The sequence below is a fragment of the Corticium candelabrum genome, chromosome 20 (genome assembly GCF_963422355.1).
Source record: "Corticium candelabrum chromosome 20, ooCorCand1.1, whole genome shotgun sequence".
Classification (NCBI taxonomy): Eukaryota; Metazoa; Porifera; class Homoscleromorpha; order Homosclerophorida; family Plakinidae; genus Corticium; species Corticium candelabrum.
Genome location: NC_085104.1, coordinates 1,797,866 through 1,821,569, shown reverse-complemented (window position 1 = coordinate 1,821,569; position 23,704 = coordinate 1,797,866). Strand labels below are relative to the sequence as shown.

Genomic DNA, 23,704 nt, shown 5'->3' with positions numbered 1-23,704 from the left:
TTTTAATTTTTAATTTTAATTTTTACATTTCAAAATTAATTTTTATGTTTTAAGTCTTTGCTTTAAATTTTTGAAGTTTAATTTTTAACTTTTTTTGAGACTAAATTTTTTTATTTTTAATTTCTAAATTTGTTTCTGCTAGGCCAGCAGGCTATGTACTGACCTCAGTTTTAAGTTTAGAAACTGCGCATGCTTGAGTAACCTGGCAAATATATTTTCATTTAATTAATGCGTGATTCTCCACTAATACAGCTGCATGCTTCGAATAGCAATCAAACAAAACTTGAACACAGAAACACTGCACAGTCAGTGACGTGAATAGCAAATCTTTGTTTCTAGCATTTCATCTGACGAACACGCCGTGCGAATTCCACGAGTTTGTGTTGCTGTTACCGCTTGACCAATAGTGGGCGTTGATTGCGTATCGTCCAACGAGGTTGGTCATACTGATGTATCCACCACCAATACCAAAGTCACTGATACATCTTTAGAAAGCAATCAGTTAGACAAAGTATAGTGAGTAAATTTATTAATATACTTGAAGTCTTGGTTGGGTGTCTTGCGGTCACCGCTAGGTGGATCCAAAAAGGCTCCAATGACAGCACCAGTGTGACCGTGTTTGTGACCTTTGGCACATCCTGCCACAGTAGTTGTGGCATGACTCGAGTCTCCTCCCATAAAGCCGTACACCAATTCAGTACAGTCGTTGTGATATATCGGGTTTCCTTTGTAATCTAACTGTTGGATACTACCAGAGAGTTTGTAGCCATTGCTAATCCTTGTGCAGTTCTGTAAGAGCAAAATTGAGTAGCGACATGTCACTGTGTGCAGAGCTACTAGCTCTCACGCATTCTACTCGATTCTCGCGCTCCTAGACCCAATCTTATACGTTTCATGGACCCCTCAAGCTCCATGCAGTCTCACTGTGACACATATGGTTGCACACTGCAGGTATCCATGCATGGTGAACACGTGTTGTGTACTGACAAACTGTTAAACGTTTTGGAAGTCATGTTTAATTAATTAACCCTTTATCTACCAATTATAATCCGGGCAACTATATAATCTGCATACAAGTCAATTGCCTCTGTAGTCGAACAACTTTTATTCCAATATAAATCACAAAATCGATTGAAATAGCATTAGGTAGCAACTCAGCACAAGTAGACAATTTCGCTAAGCATTCGGTGACAATTTTCCATGCAGATATCGACGCAAAGACGTGCGCTTCGTATCGGCATGCTCGCCGAGATCAACAAGTTTGTCGAAACTGCAAAGATGTCTATAGTAACCTAAACAATGCTTTCGCTAACTTTGGCTTTGGTCCGATGCCGTTCAAGTGCGTTTTGGGGTCTGTAATCAGAGCATTGTCTACCATGATGGAGGGTAACGCCTCCTAGATCGGATTCCGTATGTGCCGAAACGCCACTAGAAGAACGAGAAATTGGGCTATCACTTCATCAACACAATTCTACAAATTGATGTACTTCGCCTTGCGACTTTGTGGTCTCTCAACGCACCAATAACGACTCCACAGCACAAACTGTTGCTAACGGTTGCTATGGGCGTGACTCACATACGGATTGGAATGTGCGCGAATACGCCACCAAATGACTTGGGATCGGATTCGAAACTACGTCATAAGTATATTTTGGACATAGCAATCCCTGTGACGTTGTGAATAATTAATTTTATGTATAGACTGTTGTCACGTGGCATGGCAAATTTCAGCCATGCGCACTTCAAAATCTTTGGGAGAATAAATTGTGCCGTATATTGCGCGCTGCTAGTATATATCAAAGACTATCTAGCGGTGCACACGCGGTCGCCGAAGATGGCGTCGCTTCGCCGCTACGCAACGTCAAACATCGCGACTGCGCATGCGTCCGACTACCCGAGATTTGGATAGTGGGTGGATAAATTCCAATCAGTTCAACATGCTCTATTCAGGTCTACACACACACACACACACACACACACACACACACACACACACACACACACACACACACACACACACACACACACACACACACACACACACACACACACACACACACACACACACACACACACACACACACACACACACACACACACACACACACACACACACACACACACACACACACACACACACACACACACACACACACACACACACACACACACACACACACACACACACACACACACACACACACACACACACACACACACACACACACACACACACACACACACACACACACACACACACACACACACACACACACACACACACACACACTGACCATAGCAGCACTTCAGCAGTTATATCTTCTACACTTGGTGCAAATATTACATGCACATGCGATTGGTTGTCTAGACAAGGGTAAGAGCTAATCTCTGACAGAAGTGGGTTGGTTCGTTGTCATCCCCTCGAACCCCTTAGATACTCGCCTTGACTAGGGGTTGGCAGTTATGCTGTGTGTGTTGAGTCTATTGGAATTGTCTCACCTTTACGATTGACTGAATGCTTCGAAATGTGACTGGATGTCTCCAGGCCAGATGTTTTCTGCCGTCAGTCAGGCTGCGTATCATCACATCACGGAATTGTAATGCAGTGTACGCAAGTCCCAAAGCGTTTTCGTTCTATACGAAGATGGAAAATTAACGTTTTGTATTTGCTGTGTGGGTGTGTGTGTGTGTGTGTGTGTGTGTGTGTGTGTGTGTGTGTGTGTGTGTGTGTGTGTGTGTGCGTGTGCGTGTGTGCTAGTCGTACCACAAGATTAGTGGTGCTTCCCATCAACCTTCCGTCTCGCCATTGGGCTGCGTTTACTCGGTTCATCAGAACGTCGTTACCCTTTACCTGTTTGTGCATATGAATACACATAGACACTCGTTATAATATACTCCATCACTGCATATGTTGCACGTAGAAACCTTGGTGACTAGAGTCCAGCCTCCTCCAGCAGTCTCCATATCGCAGAATACCTGCATGTGCAGGAACGGTTTTATGTAAACACAATTATCAAGACAATATGCGCTCGTAATCTATTACATAGTATGGGTAGGCGGAAGACTCGAATGTTACCCAATATGGTCCACTCCTAAGTTGGCCACCACGTCTTATCAATATGTCATTACAGGACCTAACATGTGTACATTATTATTAATATTATCGGGTCAGAACTACCGTTTTTGTGTACGTTGTAATGTCTGTTACCTTCCAGGATTGATTCTTGTTCCCACGAGTTTCTCTTGGAGATGATAGGGACAAGGACACATGGATACCCAGTTTTGACCTGTGCAATATTCGAATCTCTCGCTTGTATCTCCACATCTACGAGAAGAAGACAGCAATGACTTGGTGATTGAGTGTGTGTGTGTGTGTGTGTGTGTGTGTGTGTGTGTGTGTGTGTGTGTGTGTGTGTGTGTGTGTGTGTGTGTGTGTGTGTGTGTGACAGTCCCTGTATGTGCGTGCGTGCGTGCCTTTGTTTCGAGGTGTGTCTCGTACCTTAATCCGCCTGTAATGCTACACGGTTTAAATAAACTTGTGATGTTTCTTCCAAAGGCTATAGTCTAAAACGTAAGTTATACATAATCAACCTTCTTGCAACTTGGTACACTCAACACAACGGCAGGCGCGTCTAGGGAACGGTCAAACTCACTTTTAAGAAAGTATCTCCACACTTTTCTTTAGGAACCTCGAAAATTGGAGGCGAATAGGGATCCGAACTCATCGAAGTCTTTGCACTAGATCAGTACGCAAGAGTTACATTCTCCAAACAAGTATACTTTTATTTGTCTAGCTTACACCTGTTGGTAACTGTTGCAATAAGAGCAGCAGTGAGTAGAGCACCAATCCTGTTGTGCTTTGTCATCTTAGTCGAGAACTTCCGGCTGGCGTTTGTATGTATCTGCGTCTAGGCACCTCTCAGTGGCAAATGCCTAGCAGCTCGTCCGCACTCTCTATTGTACTGTCACACGTTGACAGTCGTGCAGCTTCAGCATGAGTAAGAAATGGTGACGTAATGGAAACTTTTTCTTGGGATCAATTACACACAAAACACGGACTCTTCCGTCTGTCCTGTGTAGTTGTGGTGCTTCGGATAGTTTCTCTTAGGTTTCTAATCAGATTAATGGGTGTAGATGTCCATACCAGGCCATCTAGCAGACTGACAATTTGAGTATGCAACAGATGGATGATGTCCAGATCATGAGCTATGCAGATCTTTCGTGCAGCTAGCCGTCTTCTTCTTGTGTACACCATTCAGTATGCTTAATTAAATATTCGCGTTCTAAGCAATGCGAACGTGCTTGAGTCGTCGTATGTTAATTAAGTTAATCAGAATTATACTTGAGCTAACTTGCGTTAGGGTTTGCAACGCTTTGAGTTTAGGACTTTTGCGTAAAGCAAGCGAAAGATCATGCTATACATACACACACACACACGCACACACACACACGCACACACACACACACACACACACACACACACACACACACACACACACATAAAGATTTCTTTTCCTTGTGCAAACAGTTTCAACTTTGTTTATCTGATTATGTATGCAGTCAGTTCTACAGCTTGACATTGAGCCCAGCTGGGCTTTCTAGTTGATCACATTCGCTTAGCAAGATTTCAGGCTGCAGGTCTATATGTTGTCTATATAGGCATGTCCATTAATTGCAATTAAGCTACCTATACGGTGCTTAATTCTAGAGTTTGGGGATTCCAGAACGGCGCAGCCATGCATGTGCTATTTGTATTGTTGTTGAATGTCATGCCGATAGCTGAATGCATGCACTGACATGGTGTTTCCGTTTATTTATCCTCTTTTTGCAATGGCTTCTTTTCCGCGATCAACGTGTCATGCATATATCTCGTACAGTTGACTCCTCAAACTTAATTGACTAAAGCCTCTAGAGGCGGCTCTAGACGGGGACACTTGGGCACTGTCCTCGAGCTCTATCTCTAGCTAGAGTGTACGAGCGCGTTCTGGCCGTCGCCATCGAAGTCATCTGCTCGATTGAAAGTGCAGTTGTTGTCCTCTACGAATTACTGGATCAGTAACTGTATACACTTTCGTATCGAGATGAAGAGGCTGAGCGTCATGGATGGGGCGTTGTGCGCTCTTCCGTATGCAGTCACGTCAACAACAGCAACAGCATCAGCTAGTAAAACTTTTGGTAGTGGACTTCGGCAACTAGGGAGGTACACAACTGCCAATCTTTTGACGCCTTCACCAGAGGCAGCCAGCGTGGACATGGAACGAAATGAATTACTAGAGATTCGCAATCAAATCATCTAGAGATAACGTTTCGGTCATGTGAACCCTACGCATAATCGCGCGCGTTACTCCACCCACGTAAGGCGAGCGAATTTTTTTGGGCCTGGTTATTTCAGGTCCCGGATAAATATCCCGGATATTCACGTGCTTGACTTTATAATAAGCACGTGCATGTGTTTGCAGGGAATACTGATAGTTCTCTTGTTTTCGACCGTTGGTCATTTAATTGTTGAATATGAGTGCGCGCATTGAAGGAGAACACTAATCTGAAGGGACCCCAGTTTGGGAATTATTTGCAGCAGCTGCTGAACTCCTAGAGTCTGCTATTACATATGTGGACTTCTTTGCGACAAGTAAGAATTTCAAATTATGCAACACAACGAAAATTCAAACAAATTGAAACCGGTACGTTTTAGTTCATAAATTGAATATTATTGTTCAAACAGTAAATTGGCAATATTGATGTTACATATGATTACAGTACGTACAGCGTACTAGCATGCACTGACACGAAAGACCCACTGAGCATGCATACTATAGTACTTTGATTTATGTGCTGTTGTCAACGGTTTATCCTAATAATTTTGGAAATTGTTGTACACTATTTACAGGTCAAAATTGTCACTTGTCACATTCAATTTGTATTCTGTCACACCAAATTAGTTTGTAGTCAGATCAAATTTCCAAGTCGTAAAATCAAATTTGTTTTATGTCAGATCAAATTCACAGTGTGTCAAAAAATCTAATTTTTTGACTTGTTAAACTAGCTTAGTTGTCTGTCAAATTAACTCTGGAGGGTGTCAATTCAAATTTAAAAGTTACCTTGGATTTCGTGCAAACTTAGTATGGTCAACATCTTATTTAAGCTTATTTCACAATATCTGTAGGACAGCAGTCTGGCAAATGCACCTTGCCACGCCTACTGAAGCCAGAGTGCAGCCAGAGCAGCAGTGGTAGCCAGACAGAATAGGATTTATTCTATTTTGCTTGACAGCTGTCGGGCAGGTCAGGCAGCTCTCCAGCAGATATTGTGAACCAGGCTTTAGGTATTAGATTGGACATTTTTGTATTTGATCTTAACTTTAAACTAATTTGATTCGGCACAATAGGAATGTAATGTGGCAAGTGACAATTTTGAACTGTAAATGGTGTGGGGTAATCAGAGGTGTGATTGGTATTTTATATAAATTCTGATATTGGGAAAATTAATAAGAGCTAGAACATGGTTGGTGAGGCAATACTTTAAATATTGATCAGAGACGCGAGAGCTTTCTAACATAATTAGTCAAGGCTAATTGTCAAGGATAGCTCAAGTGGGTGAGGGTCAATATTTGTCTTGTTCATCAGACCATGTTTTGGGTATTTTGTTGCATGTTGGCCCCTTTTGTGTCACATTTCATTTACAAATATATTTTGAGCTGTAAGGCACTGAATGTGGATGGTTTTTTCACTTTGGGGAGGAAGAAGGGGGAGGTTACACATAATTGTACTTGAGCAGGGGTTTCCCCAGGAATTAATAACAGCGTGGCATTTTATTAATATTAATTAGCCACCGAGATCTTATCTTAAACAGAAGAAGTAACTTTAATTAATTAATGATTGTCAGACTTATTGGTGTAGCCACTGACATAAATGTCAGGATAGCGTGGTGGGAACACATGCCACGTGGATAGTCACTAGGTCAAGGTGATATGCATTACTGTCTTTTATCACAACACAACTGTTAGATCATATAGACTACAGGTCATGTTAGCTGACATTTAACTGAACTTGTACAACTTACTATGCATACTAGTAGTCCTGTGAGTAAATACTGTGAAATTTTATATTGTAACGTTATTTCAGTTGAGTGGTTACACTTTGTATCGATCTGTTAGGGTACACTAAACAAGAATCGTAAAGACCTCACACACAGTAAACAGTTACAAATGAGGGTTGACAGTGAAAGCAAAAGTTACTTGACTACACAACACGTAATTATCTGCCCAAATCTACTTGACGGCAGACAAGCACCTAGTTATCTACAGGATTATGTGTACAAGGTCACGTTGAGGAAATGCCAATTACAAAGCTGTGGGTGTGGTGAGTTGGGACTAATGTCAGGTCAACTCGCAACAGATTTGTAACCCTGTAGATAATTGGATGCTGCTCTGTCGTAATTGCGCTTTGGGCAGATAAAATTACGTGCTGTGCTGTCAAGTAACTTTTGGCATTCCTTATCAACCATCATTTGAGATACAGTCATCATGTCATTTGAGATACAGTCATCACCATAGCGCCATCACCATAGCGCGGCGCCTCTATAGGGAAACCCCTGCTTGAGGTGTGATTGCCGTTTGATTGATTTGTCAAATCCCCAAAGGAAGCCAGCCAGCCAGCCAGCCAGCCGTGCAGATTATTTACGGATTGCTGTACTATGCAATCCAAGCTACATCATTTTCACTTTGTTTAATTTCTTATTAATTAGTTGATGATGGAGAACAGTTTCATGGTGCGTTTTCTCTTGGGAAATGTAGGATTTTTTATATCCGTATACTTGTAAGATAGAAACATAGGCCATGTTTCCACTAAGTGCACTTTAACTTCGCTTAAATGCGTTTATAAACTAAACAAGTTCAAGAAAGCGACTGTTTCCTCTTAGGAACTTGCACATCCGGGCTGTGCAATACAAATAGTTTAGGAACACTTGTAGGCTGGTTTGAAGTATTGGCTGCTCTGTCGCAGAGTCAGAGCAACTGTTGGTTGTCACATGATAGTACTAGGAATTTGCATGACGATGACCAAGGACACCATCTTCTCCCTCTCTCTCCTTTAGTTAATTAACAACCCTTACATCTTTCAAGGTAATCCTATACCAGCAAAACAGTCAATATCATCAAACAGCATTGTTGAGAAGCCATCTAAGCAAGCGCGCTACTGTCACGACATAGTTCAATCTAAATCACTTTGCTAGACCTACTACAAAGTAGGTCTAAGGTTTAGAATATACCCTGGTAACTGGTTTAGTGCAGGTGGAACATGTTAATCCCTAAATCAGTTTAGCTTAAACCACTCGTTAAACTGGTTTAAGTGCTAGTGGAAACGTGTTCATAATTTTCTGTCAAGATTGTGGACTAATGTGATGTCACCCATTGTTATTGCCGAAAGTTTTGATTGGTTGGATATTCTAAAGTAAGAGAGGCATGTGGCTCAACAAACAAACACAGGATATGCAAATGCATGTTTTTGGTCAATCTAAGAGTTAAAAGTATTAGATATCCTGTTGCGTACATTTGTTACATGTCATATATTGCAACTGCTGTAGTAAGTATTTTTGTGATTAGTTGCAGCTTAATTCGAATGTACTGAGAAGGGATACTATCAAAGATAGTAATGGAGCAGTGCTAGGTGGTTGCAATCTACCAACTATAAACTATGAGGTTTCAGCAGCTGGTGTTATCTTCTTCTGTCCATTTGCTGTGGAGACTCTTGGTCTATGTTCACCTTACAGTTTCAAGATTCTATGTTCTATAACTTCAAGAATTTATGCAGTGAGCAACAGGATGTTTTTCGTAGTCTTTAAACAGTTTATTACAACAATTGTCTATCAGATTGTGGTCTTACATTGCTAGATTGGTGTTACAACATTTAAATTTAGAGATAGTGGATGTATGGATGAGTTAGGACATGCATGCCTTAGTTGTTTGGATGTTGAGGTGGGACTGTTTATGTATGTAATAAAGACAAATATGGGTGTGTGTCAAAATATAAAAATTAATATAGCTATTTGTATAAAGTCAACCAAAGTTCAAATTTAAGTCGTGTAAACATCATCGATTTAAAAGAATCTTTGCGTTACAACGCCATAAACATACTGACAGTTGTTCATTCAAATGTAGTACTGCTTGACTGGTGGTCAGATTGTTGCATATACAGTATGTTGTGTTCCAAGCACGGATTTGGACAATCCATTAACTGACTACCCGGCACAATCCATGGTTTGCCCGTACAAACTATGCATTCCGAACCCTAATCCTAATTTAACCCTAACTCTAACCACTAACCCTAACCCTAACCATATCATTCTGACCCTAACCCTTAAATTACCCGGCAAAAGTAGACATCCACTACACATCCACAGTTTGTCCATATCCGTGTTTGTGCATAACATATATATATATATATATATATATATATATATATATATATATATATATATATATATATATATACACACTATGAATTATAAATTTTATAATAAACAAAACCCAACTTTTTGCTTTTGTGTTGATTCATTAGCAGACATTTTATTTAGTGCATGAGCAGATCGATAGATAGTTAGTACATCTGTAGCAGAGCATGAAATAACGGTCGGCCATAAGAGCATTGGTCCACTGCTGGAAACAAAGTTACGGCATGGATTGAAATGTTCGGGTTGCTTTCAGGTGTACAGTTTATGATGCTAGGAGACCACAGCTTCAGGCGTCCTCTGCGCTCGTGCGCTTCTGACAACTCACCAGCGGTCAAGACAGTTGAGCTAGTTCATGATCAAAGAATTCACCCACCTGCTTTACCACAATGTAGTGACATAACCACTGTGCAGGCAGAGAGACTGTCCACAAATGACTGTGACAGACAACCGTTAGTACACACACAATACAGGGCATTTGTACAATCATGCAGGCAGCCGATAGGCATTACACAACAATACTGGATATATAGCTGAACTGATTAAATATTTCTATTTAATCACTGTTTAGCATAAACATATCCAGCTTAGGCAATACAAATCACATCACTCTACCAGTTATGACATGAATCAGACTCGACGAAGGGTTATGTAATTAGTCATTCATTTCTCAAAATGTCGGCTGCAATAGAGCCGCTTCAAAATGGCAGCTACAGCTCTGACTAAATGGCTGATCAATTTGAAATCCTTATTTCAGGGTCTGTGTAGAATAGTAGACAAAGCAGACAATAGTTGGACTTATGAAAGCAAATTTACTTCAACATTGTGAAAGTGGCACAACTAAAATGACTGTCGCTGTTGTCTCATTTGAACTATGCAAAGAATTAAGCAAAACTGAAAGCTAAAACAAGACCTGTTACTGTAAAAATCATTTACGTGTAGCTACTAATAAAGTTATTGTGTTATAGTGCATTTTTAGTGTTTCCCTTTAAACTGATTGCCAGATTGTGTCCTTTTCTTGATCGTTGAATTCGTTTCGGCATTACGTATCTACTTGCAGCAGCAGCAGCAGCAGCAGCAGCCACCTTTTTACTAAATAGCGTGGGGCGCCCCACCTTTGCTGGAACAGAAGCTGATGTCTTGATGGGCCGTCTTCTACTGACAGCTGTGGGTTGTACATGTATCTTTTGCTTATGTTTGGTTAGCCCTATATGGCTACCAAACATGTGTAACGCAGAAATCAAGCGCTGCAGTTTGTTGGATGGATGGGTTAGTTTACCCCGAATCTTCCAGTAGGTTGAGCAAAACTTTTCTACTGCAGCCAAGAAACCATCTTCACTTGAGATACTATAATGAGTATTACCTAGTCCATTTTCAATGTCGTCCATTACATGACATAGTTGCTTCCTTACTGTTTCAACTCTGTTGATTTCATCCATGCCATAACCTGTAATTATGTGATCTTGATCAGTGTCATGTCTAACGCAGTCTTGAAGTGGGTCATCAAAGGGTGGGAGTGGACCTTCCAATGATTTCTTTACGTCTTCATTAGACCATTGCACATCAACGGAGAGAGAACGTAGGTGCTCTTCATCTGCTTTTTGGTTGACACTACTGTAGAAACTGATGTCTTGGCAGCTGCTCCCTAGAGCAAGAACTGCAAAGAATCGTCGTTCTTGTGGAGATTCAGTTGGAATGCTATTGATACTATTTTTCATGTATTTTGCTGAGGCTGCAAGCTGATGTTTGCATGGCTTACCATTGAACCCTATAGGACAGGAGCATTCTCCGAGTTGTAGGTCGACTACCCATTGGATGTCATCATTTGATTGACTTTGCACAACTTAAACATGTAGGTCATCCGTACGCATACATCATCAAAAGAAATGGCTCCTGGCTTGATTCCAGCAAGGGTGAATCTCAGTGATACAAAGTGGTCAAGTCTGTTGCTTGCATAGGATAACAGTCGTCGTTGATGGTATAAGTCTAGTGTTTTCGTTATCAGTTGAAACAATTCAATTGAATTCCACGCTTTCCTTCTTTGGAACAGGATGTCCTTTGTAATCCGAATACTTGTTTCTGAATAGTTGTTGGTGAAGTTTCCTCGAGTAGAGAATTTTGTACGAAAACACAGTGCCCACTCTTTTCTTCTCGTCCAATAGCTATCTATCCTTGTTTTGAAGTTTCCAAACTGGGTTTTGTCAATTTCGTTTTTAACGTTGTCTAGGGCTTCCTCTGAAGGCGAATAAAGAAGACGTTTGGTTAGTAGCATACAAGTGACTCTATCATTTGCTGACACACCAGACCTAGCACTCCATAGCCAACGCCACATACTTTGGAGAAAATGAAACACACACAGATGTAAAACTGCTTTTGGCCAGGTTGTCTTGAGTGCTTTTCTTTCACTGGCAGAATCATCTGTTAAAATCATTAAGGGTCCAACTGTTCTGCCTCTCCCGAAGAAGGCATAGTCAGGTAGAACATCAACAAGTGCTGTGAATGCTGATGATAGGGTCTCAGCATCTTCACTAGATGTCATTACAGCACCCAATGGTATTGCACCAGCTGAAGTACTGGAGCTCACAATGAAGACTGCAGTATTCAAATTGTCCAAACTGGCTGTTGAGTCACAGTAAACTAATTCGCCGCTTTGACGTAACAGTTTGTGGGCTCTTGCCATCAAAGGTGTGACTACTGCTAGGATAAAGGGAACGTGGTCAGATATTTTTGTGACTTTAGCTGCCGGTGGTTCAAATGAGTCATCAGGAAGCCCAGTTTTGTACTCCACCTCTAACTTATATTGTTGAAGAAATGCTTTACCACCATTACTAGCATGAATTTCATTGAATTGTTTTACTTCTAATGACAGACGGTCAAACATTGCTTTGCCGTTTTCAGGGCCGATACATCTTTCTCGCCACTCTTGGAACAAACGTTGAACATCTTGACAGTTCGGATGGATCTATCGGCAAGAGTTTTTTCAATGTCAAGAATGTCATACTTCATTTGCAGTTGATTTGCATATTCATGCCTAGCTGTAGCTGCTGAGTTTCCTGCCTCGAATAAACTTGTAAACTGCTTCTTGACAGCATTGTTTACTGGTCGAAAACTGAGGACTTGAGCAGAGTTGACTGGGTGGTTATGGCAGTACTCAAGGTTAATCATGCAAAGATGGTTTGGATGAGCGGCAACTGTTGAGCTGATCTTTGGATGTAGTCTGAGTATGAAGGTACTAGGGCAAGAAGTCTTTTTTGTTTCTTATACTTTTCTGAATGAAAGCCCGCTTTAGATCTGAAGGTGGGCATTGTTTTGACAACTGTGTTTTTGTCAGCTTCTTTTGCTGATGTTGGCAGTGGCAAACAGTTTTAAAAAGAATTCTTTGTCCAGAAGTTTGAGTGCCTCGCGTTACCCGGTATGTTGTTTCTGAAGTCTTCTCAAAGTCGTCAATCCACTGGACTGCTTTGGTTTGGTCTTCTGCATTTATCCATGCTTGCAAACTAAAGGTTTGGGTTTCTGCTCCAAGGAATGACTCGGGTGTATGTCTATTGTACTGATCAACTATGTAGTTGTAGGAATTAGGGAACAAGTACGCTATTCCGTGAGGTATCTCTCTGTTTCTAGTATCAGCTATGGTAAAACAATTCAGACTTGAATGACTGTTCTCTATTTTGTCAGTAATGGCTTTGTCACTCTTTCTTTCTTTGTCAGCAAGCTTTTTGGTTCTCAGTTTATCTCTCTCAGCAAAATTGCACTCTCCTGCTGTAGCACTTCCGTTGGCTATAGATTTGCTATTCTCGTACAAAATGTTTCCTCTGACTTGAGCACCAGTTTTGTAAGAGTTTATTAAATCAATATCCATTCGTTTTATCTTCAAAGTGAGGCTAGGGTGGTGATCTGTTCTGACGGACTTGCATTTTACTTCCTGGTAAAGGGATTAAAAGACGTTTGTTGACGTCAAATATTGATATGTCAACTACGTTTTGAACATTTATCTTTTTAGTTAATAGCCAGGTTACCAAGACGTTTCGCAGATATTGTGCATATGTGCTTGGATGGTGATAAATACGAAGCAGAGATTTCACAGGATGACATTGAATCTGTGGAAGCTGTACATACTGCCAAATTTCTTTTGGACAAACTGATGCAACCGCAACGAAAGCAATGACAATAACTCCACAAGAGGATGAACATGTTTGCACTGGGAAATTGCAGCATTCACGTGAGCAAACATGCTTTCCTTCTGCATCAAACACTGTCTTGTGTAGGGCTAATATTGGATATGCAGTTGTAATGTGTTCATTAGGAAGCTTGTTCAATTCAGTGAATTCTTGCTGGGTCTCGATGACTAGGTTAGTTGGAACCGGGTAGCCAAGGGAATCACCATAGAAGGAGAGTTTGGCATCAAAGACAGTAGCAACAACAGTCCAGTGGTTTCCTGTTAATAGTCGATTGGATGCTACAGCAGTGCCTGACATAGGGTCAATTTGCACATTTATAGTCCAAAAAGCTAGTCGAATGCCGGTTCTTCCATGGAGTGCTGTTGTAATATAGTCTTGAAGTCTTGCTTTGTTGTACTCTGATAGTACAAGGCACAAACAATCTTCTGATGACAGGTTCACAATGTTAGCAAGACACTCTAACAGTTCATCTGACAACCATCTATTACATGCTAACTTTGACAATTGGCTGTTACTAAGACCAGCACATACTGTTGCAGATGCAGACTGATTTAGCAATAGCTCCTTGAACGTTTGTAAGGCATGATTGTCAGGGTGTTCTAGATTCAAATTCTTTGGAAGGTTATAGGTTTGACCGAACCATTTTCTTCCTGAAGGATCTATTAAAAGTTGAATGGTTATCATTACTGATAGAACATTAGTTCTGGTGCAATAGTGACAGGTACATGCATGCACATTGTAAGTAGCTCTGTGTGTGTGTGTGTGTGTGTGTGTGTGTGTGTGTGTGTGTGTGTGTGTGTGTGTGTGTGTGTGTGTGTGTGACAGTGTGTGTGTGTGTGTGTGTGTGTGTGTGTGACAGTGTGTGTGTGTGTGTGTGTGTGCGCGCGCGCGCATGTTGTATTTAGATTTGTTAGAAAGTTGCTATATACTATCTGTGCACAATTTATTAATTAAGTTATTGACCTCTGATGCTATTCTCTTGGCTTCATGAATTGCAAGGAATTCATGCATTGCATCCAGATCAAAGATTCCAAATAGAAATGATGCACCATAATGCCTGTTCAAAGCCTTTTCGCTAGATTCATTCTCCTTCCTACTCGATGCTCTACTGCATGTTGTACAGGTAGAATGGCTGGGCATCATGCTTCTGTTGTGTGGATCACTGAATTGATTAGTTCCAGTCACGCAAATGATGCTTCCTTTCTCTGGGCTGACATGAGGGAAGATCAGCCTAGTGCAATCTGACGGGATAGCTCTCTTGCAGATCTACGCAGGTCCCTGAAGAGCCAACGCTAGAACTTGTTTATACTTACTTACACATAGAGTAACACAGATTTGTTTTTAATTAATTTGCGTGTTATGTTTGAGTTATATAGTCCAGGGTGCATGCCATGAGTAAAAAGGTAGCTAGTGGAAATGGATGAGCAAATAAATAGAGCTCCCTAGCTGCCTTCTGTTCATCAGATCTATAAACCCATGCAAGATTACAATTGTTCCACAGCTTTTCTATAGAGAAAATGGCACTGAGTTTTATAACACTTGACAACAACAACAACACAACAGTAGCACATTAAAACATATCCTAAAATACTATGCTTGGTTGCTTTTATGCAGTCAATGGCTAATTATCAAGAACCAAGCATATCGTACACTAAAACCTACATAAGTATCGCCATAGCTATAGCTAAACAGCTTAACTAGCAACAACATGCAACAGATGCTTTGAGTAAGTAGCCTTTCTTTTTCTAGCTTCTACGTTTTCCAGTTGCATGAACTTCAAGTTTACCTGATGAAGACACCATGGGAATTCCATGAGTTGGTCTTACTGTTGCCAGCTCCCCAGTAATGAGCATTGATTGCATAGGCTTCAGTGCCAGGAGACAAATCAAGATAGCCACCACCAACGCCAAAGTCAGTAACACATCTTTGTTGAAGAAAATAGTCACATAGAACAAAAATTCAAGAATTAACTTTAATTTACAGATGCATGCACATGTATACAAACTTGGCGGTTTGTCCGTTTGTACCCCTCTCTCCACTGGGTGGATCCAGAAAGGCTCCAACGATTGCACCAACATGGCCATGTTTATGGCCTTTGGGACATCCTCCCACAGTAGTTAGAGCAAAGTGCCAGTCTCCTCCCATGAAACCGTAGACCAACTTAGTGCAGCCATGATGATATGCTTGGTCGCCTTTATAATCCAACTGATGAATACTACCAGACAGCTTCACACCATTGGCAACTCTAGCACAACTCTATACCAAGTCAAATCAGTACTGCCTGTGGTGCACCAATGCAGTTTTGCATGCATGCAATATTTGTTACCTTGACAATTGACTGGATATTTTTAAATTGTTCTGGATGTCTCCATGCCAAATGCTTTCGACCATCTTCAAGACTGCGTATCATGACATCACGAAATGCTAGACTTCTGTAGGCTAGTCCTAGTGCGTTCTCATCCTGAAAACACATTCAACGTAGTAGTAATCTTATTGGACTCTCTGCAATGTAAACTACTTTCAAATCATGGGTGCTTCCAATCAATCTGCTATCTCGCCACTGGGCTGTATTGATCCTATTCATTAGAGGATCGTTGCCTTTTACCTATATGACACATGACACAGCACACTTATATTATTAACGCGCATTGCTGTTGAGATATTTTATGTAAACAGACTTTAGCGACCAAAGTCCATCCTCCTCCTGCAGTGTTCATATCACAGAACACCTATGTTAGAAAACGGTTTGAGACACAATAAGACTATCATTGTGTTAGATCCTTAACATACTCGAAAGGGGTATGAGGGAATGGAGACTGTGATCCAATAGGTTCCACTCAGCACTTGTCCTCCACGTTTAATGAAAATATCATTACATGACCTTCAAGGCATACCATCTTGTCAGACATTGCTATACCTGCATGTTTGGCTGCATGCGTGGCACTCTGCTCCCTACTCATTAAGTATAGGGCCTCCTTTACCTTCCAGGATTGATTCTAGATCCGGCCGCTTGTTCTTGAAGACGGAAAAAACAGGGACACATTGATATCCAACTGGTGCCTGCACAATACTCAAATCGATTGTTGCTAGGTCCACATCTGTATTCAGACAAAACAAACAGTGCTTCAAAGGCTATACATAAATTATCTATACTCCCAGTAAGATGGTTGAACATCTATCTAGAACTCTGGCTGCTAACAGGCTCAGGTGTGTACACCATCACTGTCATGTATGTATATAGTTACATAGTAAGACTTCAATTGACTCAAGCCAGATTCCAAATTTATTTTATTATATTATTCAAATTCAAATTCACTAAGCTATATGAGCTTGACTTTGGTGTACAGCCACTGGGTACTATCCAAAAATACTGCTAAGGCTATTACTGCAATGAAGAAACTAACAGCTAGTGGAGATTATGTGTGATCATGCATTTTGCTAAACACATACCTGCATGTAAACATGCAGTGAGCCTCAGTTGACACACACTCTAAAATGCAGTTACTCTTTGAAAGACTAATCAATGACTACCAAGGCACGCACAACTCATATACTGATAGATCGACATACATATACATTAGATATGCTTTGAGTGCAGAGGGCATCTATAGTCAACTCAAAACGTTCAATTAACTTAATTAATTAACAATAATTTACAACCTGGAAACAAGAAGGCAATTGGATCACGTCACCGTTTACTTACAACACCTTGTGTTGCTGTGATCTACCACAAATAGTCTAATTACATAAATGCCACATACTGTGAACCCGCGGCCTCCCACTGACAATTTAATTCTTAATTAATTAAATTAACTTTATACACGCTTGCTTTCATATGAAAACGAGGAAGGGTAGTGTACCAGGCCAGCTTCAACCCCAGAAGAGCCACTTGTGGAGGGCATCTTGTAACTAGATTAGGTCACATAGTAAACTGAGAGCGTTATCAACAAAAATTTAGAACGTACCATTAACGACAAAGACACAGAACCACCAGCAGCGTTGACAACATGTCAAAGAATTGGGTAGTTTCTTCTCTGCTGTAAAGTGATTTTAGTAGCACGTTGCTGCGACTTTCCTAGCAGGATCGAGGTATTGCAATTTTTCTAGGGTTGAGTGGGACCGACTTTTATACTAGATAGTAACTCTAGCTTGGAAGTAAAGATGGTCTGCATGTACAATCAATTGCTACATATAGTCTAGACCCTTTTCCTACGGGCTTGCCTTGCCACTATATACGTCAATGTTTGGCAATTGCACTTGTTGACCACCTACCTCATGCCGCCAGAGTTGCTGCAAAATTTTCCCACGACAGAGTAGTTGCTTGCTGCAAACTCAGCCTGCAAAACAAAGTCGATCTGATTGCGATTTGGTTCATTTGCGTCATTTGCTATAGGTATACTCACCTGCACACGGTTTCCACAAGATGTCTGAGACTCCATACCAGAGCCAATCCTCGTGCTACAGGAAGTCACAACATTATTAGCTTCCATAAGAATGAATCGAAGAAGTGGTCAGTGCAACAAGTTGTGCATAGAGCTACCTACCTGATCACAGACAAAATCGACACGAACAATGCAACTGAGCTGCCCACTCCAGTCATCATCATCGATCAGAACACGGTTGTACGCAGATCTGTACACACAGCAGCCTGTGAACAATTGCGTTGTGAACTTGTGAGCTGACAGTTTATAGCTGCAGCTGAATACACGATCTCAGCTAATAGCTTCATACCGTTACGCCTACCATATATCAAATTTCAAAAACACAAATGGCATTTGTAGGCATAGGCACACATTGTGACGCGTTATCTGCTCTAGACTGGTTGAAAGCGCCACACAGTCTTTTTTTAGGACAGACGGAAACAAACATGGCTTAAATCAAAGGCAGTCTAAAACACATTATGCTGCAGTGAAGTGTGAACACAAAATTGCACACATATCTGGAACTCTTTAGAAAGTATGAAAGAACAGGCAACTGTCATACATGCTATACTAGAATACACAATCTGCTTGTTTAGCTAGATGAACAACTAGATATGTCGTAGAGCTGCACATAAGACACGGTACATGTGTAGAACATAATATTATGTAATGTTGATACTCAACGTGCATGCTAACGTTGTTGTTCTGGTAGTTTGTCTTTCCGACTGGTAGACCTGGAGACTTCATACTTCCAGGATGTGTAGGAGAAACGTAAACCACTCAGAATAGACTGCGGTCGACGAGTTCATCACTACGATCTTACAGTAATTTGAGTTGATTGACGGCTGTATGTGTCTGCTGTGACTGTAAACACAGATGAATGTGCAGACAAAGTTGTTGTATGTAACTAATTACGTACGATTCGAAATTCTAGCTACAGTAGGTATCTTGATCTTTTCGCTAACAAAAAATTTTTTGGATGCCTACTAGTCCTACTAGTCTAGATAACAAGCTCGGTGTTAGCTCAACAGAGTGGAGTGGGGTCTTCCGGGTTTTACACACGACACCCGGATGTGCGAAATCGTTTGAGTGTGCCTTTCCAAACGTTTACGTTTACTAATGGCAATCCTGTGTATACTTCCTAGATAGCTGAAAGTATTTTTTGATAACATTTGCATGGGGCCTGAGTCTAGACACGCAAATTGGCAAAATGTTGTGCTCTCACATTCTTTCAAATTCTCAGAAGTTCTCGAGCCCCCACAGTTTCTACTCCGGGTCTAACACATGACACCCAGCGTGATGCATGTAGGTAGGAATGAAACCACTTGTTTGAGTAGCTTCTTGAAATGTTTACAATCCTGTGTACTGCCTGGTTGTCATTTTTGGAGAGACATTTGCATGGCCCTTGAGAATTTACTAGAAAAAGGGTTTAGTAGACGTGCTTCAGTTAATTAAAGTGCTCCGTGTGGCGAATTTTTGTGCTTTCAAAAGTAGAGTACATCGACAATGTTGTGACGTCATACGACGTCAGCAACCCTTGACGTTCCGAACATGTAATGAATGGGTACGTGTAGGATACTTGTGTGTGTGTGTGTGTGTGTGTGTGTGTGTGTGTGTGTGTGTGTGTGTGTGTGTGTGTGTGTGTGTGTGTGTATGTACGTGTGTATGTACGTGTTTATGTACGTGTGTATGGCTGTAGTGTAAGTGTATGACTGTAGTGTAGTGTTTCACCCCGTGGAGGAAACAGGGTGTGGCAGAAAATATATTATTTTTTATTGCCCGAGGCGCGGAAGCGTTAGGGTACACACAGAGGTAACGCCAGCCATCACGTGACAAACGACTGATTCGCCACGCCTACTGCGCATGCGCTTATTACCACAGGAATGGATGCCGCCGATTTTCTGTTGCAATGACGCACAGATGATTAGTATTGCTATGGCAACACAAACTGTTTAGCTGTCTTGTTGTCTAGTGACGTCCACATGACCTTGCATGACGTATTTGCATCCTTGTACACCTACTACGTTAGTAAGCTAACATCCGAGGGTCTAGCACTTGAATGCTTTTAGTAGTCGGGCAGGGCATGGCCAGACATAGCTCGAGATGCCCTACGCACGCGCACTGTAGGCCGCGCCCTTTACACTCCAAACGTCTGGGCACGCGAGACAAGGAGGTTCATTATTTGGACTTCTTACGCGCTTACGAGTGTGCTCGTGGAGACACAGAGCGTATTGACTGTTTATCCGGCACAGAAACGTCAATTCTATAGCTACGGCATTGTTTTGGGACCCCAATCGGTTACATGGCGTGTTTTGAGTGCAGCTGGCGCCTATCCTTTCTCAAGTACTCAATCTTCTTGTCTAATGTCGTTGGATGGCTTGTAGGAGCGGGCCTTATTGGAATTGGTATTTGGGTGATAACAGAACGGAGCAAATACGATTCAGTCAACAACCTGGCCTTCAATCCATCTCTCATTATCCTAATTGCAGGCTCCATCATGTTTATCATCGGATTCTTTGGCTGTGTAGGCGCTATCCGTCAGAACAGATATCTCTTAGAGATTTACGTCGTTCTGCTGACAGTGATTTTTGTTCTCGAAGCCGTTGCTGGCGTTCTCGCTTTTGTATATCGAGATGAAATTAGGGATGAGGTCAGGGGTGTTCTTGAGGAGACAGTGAAGAACTACAGGAATCAGGATTATGATCATGATTTGCAGGATGCGCTTGACGGTATTCAAGAGCAGTTGGAGTGTTGCGGTGCAAGCAACTACAATGATTGGGAGATGAATCGGTACTACAGCTGTGGGTCACCGAGTGTTAATGCGTGTGGGGTTCCTCATTCGTGTTGTAAGACCGACAAGGGTAATTCTCTGTGTGGCTCGAATACGCGTCGTTTCACATCGACAACCACTCTGGCTCCAAGTCAGAGCAATGTGTATGTCGATGGATGTATATACGCGTTAGAAAACTGGTTTGAAGAAAATTTGGTTTTGATCGGATGGTTTGCTTTTGCCTTGGCTTTTGTACAATCATTGGGGATTGTATTTGGAAACTGTTTGTTGCGGGATGTTGCAGTGAAGATGCGAATGTCTGAGGTTGAAGATGAAGTGTTCAGCCTTTAATGTCACATGACCGGTGAGGAGTCAGTCATTATTTTTATAGCCGTTTTATATCAGTTTTGAATTATCAGTGTTGGTAGAGTAGTTTGTGTACTTCAATTGTAAAAGATCATGTTGTGCATATGACAGTCAGTATACACCAATAAAAATGGTCACTCAGTGGGTCAGTGTTGAGATGGGATTGATTGCTAAGATTAACAATCATGAGCGTTTCAAAGTGTTGGGTATTTTGATATACTACTGTACTAAACATCAGACACTCTGAATGACTTCAAACTGTTTCTCTAGTTCTTGTTCAACAAGCAGTTGTGTGTGTGTGTGTGTGTGTGTGTGTGTGTGTGTGTGTGTGTGTGTGTGTGTGTGTGTGTGTGTGTGTGTGTGTGTGTAAGTGTGTGTAAGAGAGAGAGAGAGAGAGACAGAGAGAGAGAGAGAGAGAGAGAGAGTATGTGTTTGCCCAGCGGTTGTACATGGGGCATGAATGTTGATGTAGAATTTAATTGCACCATTTGGAGGAGGCAGACAACTAAGTGGGACTTGTACACTGAATGAATATAGATTATCACTATCCTACATGCTAGACTCATACATCATCTGCAGCTATTTAAACTATAGCAGAGCAACAAGCAACAGTGTTTGAGTAATAGTAATCTTTCATGCAATTGATCAGGAAATCTTATGTGTTCTCAAGTCACATGAATTTTATCTTTATCTGATGAAAACAGCATGGGAATTCCAGGAGTAGGAGCCAGAGTTGCTGTTTGTCCAGTAATGAGCGTTGATTGCATAGGCTTTAGTGGCGGAACTCATCTCATGATACCCACCACCAACGCCAAAGTCAGTAACACATCTTCGTTGGAGATAGTAACACAAAACAGACCTCATTAACTTTTCAAACATATGCACAAGTTGTAAATACACTTATTTAGTGTTCTGTCCACTCTTAGTTCTGTCTCCTCTGGGTGGATCCAGAAATGCTCCAATGATTGCGCCAGTGTGGCCATGCTTGTAGCCTTGGGACATCCTGCCACAATAGTTACAGCATAGGACCAGTCTCCACCCATGAACCCGTAGACCAACTCAGTGCAGCCGTGATGATATGCTTGGTTGCCTTTATAGTCTAATTGATGAATACTACCAGACAGCTTCACACCATTGGCAACTCTTGTGCAACTCTGTAGTAATTGATGATTCATGCCAGACTTGTACCAAGACAAACTATGTAGAAAGTTTTACCTTGACAATTGCCTGAATATTTTGATATGTTACTGGATGCCTCCATGCCAAATGCTTCTGTCCGTTAGTGAGACTGCGTATCATAACATCCTGAAATCAGATTCAAAGTATTACTCAACATTTTCGTCTATCTGTACATGTATTTATAGGATTACTTTCAGATCATGAGTACTTCCAATCAATCTGCCGTCTCGCCACTGAGCTGTGTTGATCCTGTTCATCAAAGCATCATTGCCCTTTACCTAAATTGTGTTCACAACACATTCATTAATATAAACACATTTTGCATTTAATTAATACAGTTTATTCCAAACATACTTTAGCAACAAGAGTCCATCCTCCTCCTGCAGTCTTCATGTCACAAAATACCTAACAAGCAATGGCTTGATTGACACAAGAAAACTACAATATTTGACGTCATTGTTTTATGTAAATTAATTAATTGTTTATGCGTGTATCTCAACTTACTCGAAATGGGTAGGCAGATGAAGTAGGGGCAATCCAATAGGTACCACTTTGCACTTGTCCTCCACTTCTGATGAGAATATCGTTGCATGACCTAATTAGTCAATCAAAGAATTTCCGTTAGCTGCTAACACGGATTCTAATTTAGGTATTGGCTGCATAGCATTCACTCGTAGTAGTTCACGTCGCATGCATGCGTTGTTGCTTACCGTCCAGGGTTTATTCTGGTTCCCATTCGTTGTTCTTGGAGACGGTAGGAACATGGACACATGGTTATCCAGTTTTGACCTGTGCAGTACTGAAATCGTTGGTTTGTTTGTCCGCATCTGTAAAAATACAGAAGTTGCACTCTATTGCGTTAATTGTAAAGTATAGTCCGCCATGCATAGGGAATGTAGCCTAGGTTACCATCTAGAAACTTGCGATTGGTTGCTGCATGAGTTAGATGAGAATTATTGTATACCCTAGATCGCCAGAGTTGTCGCAAGATTTGGCCAAGAGGTTGTAGCCGCTTGCTACGTAGTCAGTTTGTAACACAACTCACGTCTCAGACGTTCAATTACGGACTCACCGTGAAGCTTTTTCCACAACGAAGTGGCTACGGGCTTACGGGCCCGTACTCGCAACTTGCTCCGGCTACGGATGTGTACGACAAACTGGTCACATGACGTAGCACGCTGGTCACATGACACTCTCGCAATTTGTCGGTACAGTACACACACTGTACGTATACGCATAGCGTTGAGTCGGTAAGTCAACGGAGTTGTCACAGCTAAGCAATCTATAATCTTAGTCGGCCATAGGTATGTCTAGATAATTATCTATACGTAAATATGGCTATATAT

The 23,704-nt window shown here is 41.4% G+C and overlaps 4 protein-coding genes across 4 annotated transcripts; 1 reads left to right on the top strand and 3 right to left on the bottom strand.

Moving 5' to 3' along the window:
- Nucleotides 1–199: 199 nt before the first annotated feature.
- Nucleotides 200–3,273, bottom strand: LOC134195939 (uncharacterized). The gene is made up of 7 exons (XM_062665029.1): nucleotides 3,209–3,273; nucleotides 3,044–3,134; nucleotides 2,926–2,976; nucleotides 2,765–2,851; nucleotides 2,500–2,634; nucleotides 539–789; nucleotides 200–485 (listed from the first exon to the last, which is right to left on the bottom strand). The coding sequence occupies exons 1-7, from the start codon at nucleotides 3,268–3,270 to the stop codon at nucleotides 344–346; spliced, it is 819 nt and encodes a 272-aa protein (XP_062521013.1). The 5' UTR covers nucleotides 3,271–3,273; the 3' UTR covers nucleotides 200–343.
- An 11,851-nt stretch (nucleotides 3,274–15,124) lies between these two features.
- On the bottom strand, nucleotides 15,125–18,292 carry LOC134195523 (uncharacterized). Its single transcript, XM_062664559.1, has 10 exons — nucleotides 18,167–18,292; nucleotides 18,026–18,080; nucleotides 17,895–17,959; nucleotides 16,604–16,720; nucleotides 16,413–16,503; nucleotides 16,301–16,351; nucleotides 16,141–16,227; nucleotides 15,949–16,083; nucleotides 15,628–15,878; nucleotides 15,125–15,546 (listed from the first exon to the last, which is right to left on the bottom strand). Exons 1-10 carry the CDS (start codon nucleotides 18,226–18,228, stop codon nucleotides 15,405–15,407), a joined length of 1,056 nt encoding a protein of 351 aa, XP_062520543.1. The 5' UTR covers nucleotides 18,229–18,292; the 3' UTR covers nucleotides 15,125–15,404.
- A 1,911-nt stretch (nucleotides 18,293–20,203) lies between these two features.
- Nucleotides 20,204–21,328, top strand: LOC134195497 (tetraspanin-5-like). The gene has a single exon (XM_062664526.1). It carries the CDS (start codon nucleotides 20,346–20,348, stop codon nucleotides 21,162–21,164), a length of 819 nt encoding a protein of 272 aa, XP_062520510.1. The 5' UTR covers nucleotides 20,204–20,345; the 3' UTR covers nucleotides 21,165–21,328.
- A 374-nt stretch (nucleotides 21,329–21,702) lies between these two features.
- On the bottom strand, nucleotides 21,703–23,375 carry LOC134195524 (uncharacterized). Its single transcript, XM_062664560.1, has 8 exons — nucleotides 23,268–23,375; nucleotides 23,069–23,185; nucleotides 22,863–22,953; nucleotides 22,713–22,763; nucleotides 22,550–22,636; nucleotides 22,395–22,484; nucleotides 22,078–22,333; nucleotides 21,703–22,008 (listed from the first exon to the last, which is right to left on the bottom strand). Exons 2-8 carry the CDS (start codon nucleotides 23,128–23,130, stop codon nucleotides 21,965–21,967), a joined length of 681 nt encoding a protein of 226 aa, XP_062520544.1. The 5' UTR covers nucleotides 23,131–23,185; nucleotides 23,268–23,375; the 3' UTR covers nucleotides 21,703–21,964.
- Nucleotides 23,376–23,704: the final 329 nt, after the last annotated feature.

Excerpts from the sequence above, each read along its gene's own strand:
- LOC134195524 (XM_062664560.1), bottom strand. The coding sequence starts at position 23,130 with ATGTGTCCATGTTCCTACCGTCTCCAAGAACAACGAATGGGAACCAGA. Across the intron at positions 22,764-22,862 it reads CATCTGCCTACCCATTTCGA|GTATTTTGTGACATGAAGAC; the intron begins GTAAGTTGAGAT and ends ATTGCTTGTTAG. Across the intron at positions 22,637-22,712 it reads GATGGACTCTTGTTGCTAAA|GTAAAGGGCAATGATGCTTT; the intron begins GTATGTTTGGAA and ends AACACAATTTAG.
- LOC134195939 (XM_062665029.1), bottom strand. The coding sequence starts at position 3,270 with ATGTGTCCTTGTCCCTATCATCTCCAAGAGAAACTCGTGGGAACAAGA. Across the intron at positions 3,135-3,208 it reads ACAAGAATCAATCCTGGAAG|GTCCTGTAATGACATATTGA; the intron begins GTAACAGACATT and ends TACACATGTTAG. Across the intron at positions 2,635-2,764 it reads GAAGCACCACTAATCTTGTG|AACGAAAACGCTTTGGGACT; the intron begins GTACGACTAGCA and ends ATCTTCGTATAG.
- LOC134195497 (XM_062664526.1), top strand. The coding sequence starts at position 20,346 with ATGGCGTGTTTTGAGTGCAGCTGGCGCCTATCCTTTCTCAAGTACTCA.
- LOC134195523 (XM_062664559.1), bottom strand. The coding sequence starts at position 18,228 with ATGATGATGACTGGAGTGGGCAGCTCAGTTGCATTGTTCGTGTCGATT. Across the intron at positions 16,504-16,603 it reads TCTAGAATCAATCCTGGAAG|GTCATGTAATGATATTTTCA; the intron begins GTAAAGGAGGCC and ends TATGCCTTGAAG. Across the intron at positions 15,879-15,948 it reads ATATCCAGTCAATTGTCAAG|AGTTGTGCTAGAGTTGCCAA; the intron begins GTAACAAATATT and ends GACTTGGTATAG.